This window comes from Aplysia californica, unplaced genomic scaffold, assembly GCF_000002075.1.
Source record: "Aplysia californica isolate F4 #8 unplaced genomic scaffold, AplCal3.0 scaffold01134, whole genome shotgun sequence".
Lineage (NCBI taxonomy): Eukaryota > Metazoa > Mollusca > Gastropoda > Aplysiida > Aplysiidae > Aplysia > Aplysia californica.
The window spans coordinates 166,982-172,645 of record NW_004798404.1 but is presented as its reverse complement, the minus strand read 5'-3'; the positions used below and the strand labels follow the sequence as shown (position 1 = coordinate 172,645).

Sequence of the window (5,664 nt, the reverse complement as noted above, 5' to 3'; positions counted from 1 at the left end):
GGGAAGATTGTCATCAAAGAACCACTTTTGTTGGACGGGGAAAATGATCTTTCCTCTTTTTCAAATCAAATTAGTTTTGATGGAATTTGTGAAAGACCTGGACTTTGAAAGAGGGGGGTGGGAGAGGGGGGGGGGGGGCTGGCTATCCTGATCTTTAAAATATTGCTATTTTTTCGTCCTTGATCAATATGAACATATTTTTCCGTTAAGGTGAAAAGTCACTTTTCTTGGTTGTTCAAGAATGTTTTCATAAACACAGCTCGGTATTTTGAACTCATTTTCAGATACACAAATATGTTCACGCTGGAGTTGACTGTTTCTGTTAGAAATGATGAAGACCAAACGGCAAGATAGAGATTTCGATAGACACCGTCAATGCGGAAATCTTGGTCAAACAACATATAGAAAAATAGGAGCGGTGGAGGTACGGCACAGACGATGAAAATGGCAGCAATGAGGGTCACCATCTTGACAACCTTCCGGTCTTTGACCCCAACTCCTTCCGCTGCAAGATCAGACTTGGCTGCAGTGGCCTGTCGCCATTTTGTTTTACTGTTGAGTTTGACGACAAGAACGACGGTGCAACAGAAGACGAATATGAAAGAAAACGTTGTAGCAAATACGCCTTGGGTTAGATACGTAATGGCTTCTAGCATTTCTCTCTCGGCTGTGTAGGTCGTTTTTAGAACCGTAGTATTCCTGGTGAAATCAAAAACCCATTCAAGTCTGTTTCCAAGGCAGAACGGGATAAGCAAAACAACCATAGCAACGTAGATAGAGATAATAATTGTCTTTGTCCTTTCCGGTGTGATGATCGTCTTCACCTTCAGAGGGACAGCAATGCACAGACATCGTTCAAAGGTGATGAAGGCGGTGATAAAAGTGGCAATTTTGACAAAGAGGTAATGAGGTGCGGATCCCGTGAGGTACATGATATCCCTTGGGTCAAAGCGCAAATCAGAGAGGTAGAAAAGTGGGTTCATGCATATACTTATCCATATCATGGTCAGCAGGGAGCACAGGTCAGACACAGCGAGGCCTGGAATGACAAACAGTTTATGAGGTGGGACAATGCAACAATGCATTATTTATTATGTACCTAGAAGCTATTGGAGGACCTTTCTGAATCTGATATTAATACTTTGTCATTGACCTATCTGATGCTGTTAATAATTCTGCCATTCACTTTAAGACCCGGCCATTTTTTTAAAATTTCTAATGATTTATTAACAGAATGTGTTAAAGAGGTCTGGGGACACAACACATCGTTGCCTCACTTCTCTTTTTATCTGATTATATTCGTTGTATTCTTCATTAATTCTTACAGCACTGTTTTGGTCCTAATACAAATTCCTGATAATTCTTTGATCTTCACTATCTATATGTAGCTCTTTTAATATCTAAAATAACTTATTACGTCTGACTTTATGACAAGCCTTTGTATAATCTGTGAAGCATACACGGATCTATACATCCTTCTGTGCTTCAATACGAATTTTCATTAACATTGTTAAGGTGAATATATGGCATTTCTGGTGCCCTTCTCAGGTATAAATCCAAATTTTGTTTTAAATATATGTGAAACGTGCTGACAAAATGAGTTACTTCTTGAATTCGGGCCATATGGCAATAGCTACACCACGCTGACAAGTTTTTAACGATACATAAGTATGAAATAATAACAGGCATATTATTTATTACACTTAAAGTATATGGCATCAATAGAAAATCTACAATTTGACTCTAGTGTTGAATTATTTTTTTTTGTGGATTGCGAGAAATAAGTCATTTGTCAGCTCGCCTCACATTTATCTTTTTTCTAGTAGGTGTTTTACGGCGCTCACAACTGCATAAGATCATTTGAGCTCGCGGGACACATTAAACCATTTTTGTAGTAGGTAGGAAATTTTGAATTTTACCCGGCTGGCGGCCGAAGCCTAATCTTATTGATTTTTAGACCACCAAGGGTTTTTTAAAGTGCGCAACTTGCACACAGGCCCTCCGGGATTTTTTGCACTTGTCCGAGAAGGCTAAGTGTAGATCTTTTCTACCAGAAGATCATGGGTGTGTCTGAAAGACAGCAGTGAGAAGAAGCCAAGGAGTAACGGTAGAAAGGCTGCAAAAAGAGTCAGGAGCCCAAAGGAGAGGGCAAAGGAGGTGAGGGAGTGGGGGAAGAAAGGGGAGAAAAAAGCAGACAACAGAACATTGCTAGAGAGCAGAAAATGAGTCGAAAGGAGACAATTTTGGGAGAAGAAAATGTTTCTGTCATTACCCGGATTCGAACCCGGGACCTTTGCATGTGAGGCCAACACCTTAACCTCTAGGCCAACAGAGCAAGTTTGTTGTTCTGTGTTTAAGCAGCACAATATCCTGAAGTCAAATTACCCACCCTTTAATTCCTGATTACTTTTTTGGTAACCCGCTTTTGTGGTGCAGTGGTTAGACGCTGTGCTGTCGCACGTAGAAGATACGAGATTGATTCAAGTGTGGGAAGGATTTTTTTAAAAATCAAGTATCTTCGTCTTCTCGCTGTTGTATCCTTTTCAGCCGGGGTTGGCCTCCAGTAGCAGGGCGAAGGGACCCGCCTCTTTAGTAACCTAGATGTGAGGCATCGTAATGATATAAAAGAAACGAACATTTTTCTGTCCGTTTGGCTATTTCTATAGAACTTTCGGGGTTTTATTTATTCAACACCTTTAACCCACTTAAGCCTATTCCCGAGTATAAAGGGGACAAGCGGGCGGCCCGGTGGTCTTATCCCGTGTATTTAGGGGATGCACTTTATCGAACAATGTTTCTGTTGTTTTTCGGTTACAAGCTACAGGAAGCGCCGAACCAACAGTCGACCCACTAGTTTCGTTTCGTTAAAGATTTGATTAGGTTATATATGTGTGATACTTTTTTGAGCAGTCATGAACTAAGTTAGTCACCCTCGTATTACGAAAGATGATTTTATTACAAATTGGACGCAAAAAAATGCGTAACCCCCATACATTTCAAAATATTTATACAATAAAGACAATTTGAACAAATCAGATGCAGTTTTCTTTTTCTGTTAGAGCATTTCTTTCTTTCTTTTCTTGCTGTAAAAAAAATGTATGATAGCTTTCTCAGTCTTTTTATGCTTATCAATTCAATATACCAAAAAAGAAAGAAAAAAAAGAAACAAGAGTCAGGCTACAATTGTTTTTGGGTTGAAAAAAGTTCAGGCTCAAGTGACTTAAGGTCTATTTAAAAACACATTTCTGTGTGGATTTTACCGAAGAATGATGATTTAAGATACAACATTGTAAATCTGCATTTTCTAAGGACTCTCAAAATTTGGAATTCGCTAAACTATGGCGTCCATTATCTCACTAATATTACCTCTGAAACCAGGCGGTCCTGCCCTCATTCAATTTGAAATATTTTGACTTCTATTCACCGTAGATGGATATTTTTCTCACAAAAAGAAAGGCAAATAAACAGGCTTTAAGATGATACCAATAACGATATATGCCCAAAAATGTAAGAGCCCCTGATTCCACAACGTTGTGACTCAAATAATGGCGATGACGGCGTAAAGTTTCTACAATTATATTTCTTTTTTCTTTTTTTTTTTGACTTTTTGAAACATGATGTGCATTTCGTTATAAAGCCCATTAAATATTCTCTGTTAGGACAGAGAAGACGTTTATAATCAGAACTGAGAAATGGAGAATGCCTACCGTGCAACGGGTTCTTTATGTTAGAAATGTTTTGAAAAGGATTATTTAACGCGTTCTGCTCACTTGGTCTTTCAGAAAAGTCTTGAATTAGCGATTGGGGTCGCTCAGTGTCATATTTTCCTGTTACAATGCAGTAGTACCCCTTCGTTCAGACAACGGAGTGAATTGGCGGATTTCATTATAAGTAGGGAAAATCTGGAACCTAAATTGCTCATGAAAAAGCGGCATACAGCATTCGCCTGTAGTAAGCTACATCGGTGGAAAAGGTATCGTCGGCGAGTTATTTAGATGTACCTAGTCCACTTTAGAAATATTTTTTACATTGCATTTTCTTATTCTGTGGTATCGGCAGCTTGTGCACAAGAAATATTTTGTTGAAATCCAAATTGTAAATGTTGAAAACTTTTTGATAAAGTCATATAGACGTATACGTACAGTTTTTAATTGGAACAGTTTTTTCCCTCTCGTCTGTGAAATAAGTTTTTAAAATGATTCCTGGTCTTAGAACTGTTGAAAAGAATGTTGAAGGTACAATAAATGTGATGGGTACTATATTTCATCATTATTCAATCATTTGTGAGGGTTATATTCTTTTCCATGACTGTTGTAAAAGCACAGCAGTTGTTAGTAGCTGTAGATGAGATACTTGCCATCTCACGTATGTGGGTTATGTTCTATTCCAGTAGTGTAAAATAGTCACATAATTAGCTGTAAGCAACTGTCGGTGTGATAATTGCCATCTCACCCATGAGGCTGATGTTCATGCTGTCCTGAAAGCCTTGCTTGGCAAACACCACAATATTGATGATGTTGGAGGCCACGCCGAACAGACTGAGGAGACCAGAGATGACCACCAAGTTGACCACTTGGACAATGTACCACTGCTCGTCGCTAACGATTTTTACATAATGTAACTCAAGTGATGAGGTCGTTATTGCCAAATTAACGCTCTCATTGCGGGAATAAGTTGAATTCGTCACCCACAATAATAAATTTGAAATCGGCATTCTGGGTGGGAGAGATGTGTGGGACATCGACAACAAAGTCACTATAGCGCTAAGCCCCTCTCCTGTTTCAGACAAAAATCTTGATTTATAAACTCTAAACTATAAGTACAAAGGCTTAATCAAAGACAAAAATCTTGATTTATAAACTCTAAACTATAAGTACAAAGTACTCAAGGACAAAAGGACAATAGTTTAACATCGTTCTTGCCTTGTGTTCATGGATAGTTCTTAAACATTGTAACAGCTATTTAAATACAGATGACGATTGTACTACTATAGTTGTATCACAAGAACTCATTAATTGTTATAATAGCATCTATGTTACATAATTAGATTGAATAAGACAATTTTCCCCTTTAGCGCATTTGGATTTGTTAAAAAAAGTTGAACGTCAGAGCTGAAAGTCTATTGCAACAATTATTTTTAATCATTTGAGAAAACGTTCGGCATAGAATTTAAAAGCTCTAAATTCCACATATACACTGAATGACAGCTATGAAAGTCTATTATAACGATTATGTTAACCACGATTAGGCATTCGGCACGTAATTATAAAGATATACATGTCACAGTCCTGTAAGTGCCAATATCGACCCTCAAAATGGGTAAACGTTTTCGTTTATCAGACTCAAAATACAACTCTTTGCGTCGTCTGGTTATGTCCCCGTGGGTTCATTACCGTAGCTGGGTTTTTTTTGTTTTTTTTTTTAATGCAGCTTATGGTTGACTTTTAGAAACCCGTAGATGGGTGCGCTAAATGGTTTGTCAATAAGTCGACCCACAGTCGCGTATTTGATCGTCAATTATTTGAGATCCCCATATCATTATCTTTCTTCTTACTCTCACCTTATACCGTCAGGTACATAAGGCAGAAAGCAGTCGACGCCAAGCGTGCCTGTCCCAGGCCATCTTCTTCAATCTCGGAACATCCATGCCCTGAGTGATTGCCT

General features: G+C 38.5%; 1 protein-coding gene across 1 annotated transcript; it reads right to left on the bottom strand.

Annotated features, from left to right (window-relative positions):
• Positions 1-218: 218 nt before the first annotated feature.
• LOC101855389 (adenosine receptor A1-like) lies at positions 219-4,725 on the bottom strand. The gene is made up of 2 exons (XM_013090079.1): positions 4,453-4,725; positions 219-1,039 (listed from the first exon to the last, which is right to left on the bottom strand). The coding sequence occupies exons 1-2, from the start codon at positions 4,712-4,714 to the stop codon at positions 219-221; spliced, it is 1,083 nt and encodes a 360-aa protein (XP_012945533.1). The 5' UTR covers positions 4,715-4,725.
• Between the last annotated feature and the right edge of the window lie 939 nt (positions 4,726-5,664).

What these genes read in the sequence shown, in the direction of transcription:
- LOC101855389 (XM_013090079.1), bottom strand. Translation starts at nt 4,714, where the DNA reads ATGCCGATTTCAAATTTATTATTGTGGGTGACGAATTCAACTTATTCC. An exon ending in CATGAACATCAGCCTCATGG is followed by an intron (nt 1,040 to 4,452) that starts GTGAGATGGCAA and finishes TTGTCATTCCAG; the next exon opens with GCCTCGCTGTGTCTGACCTG.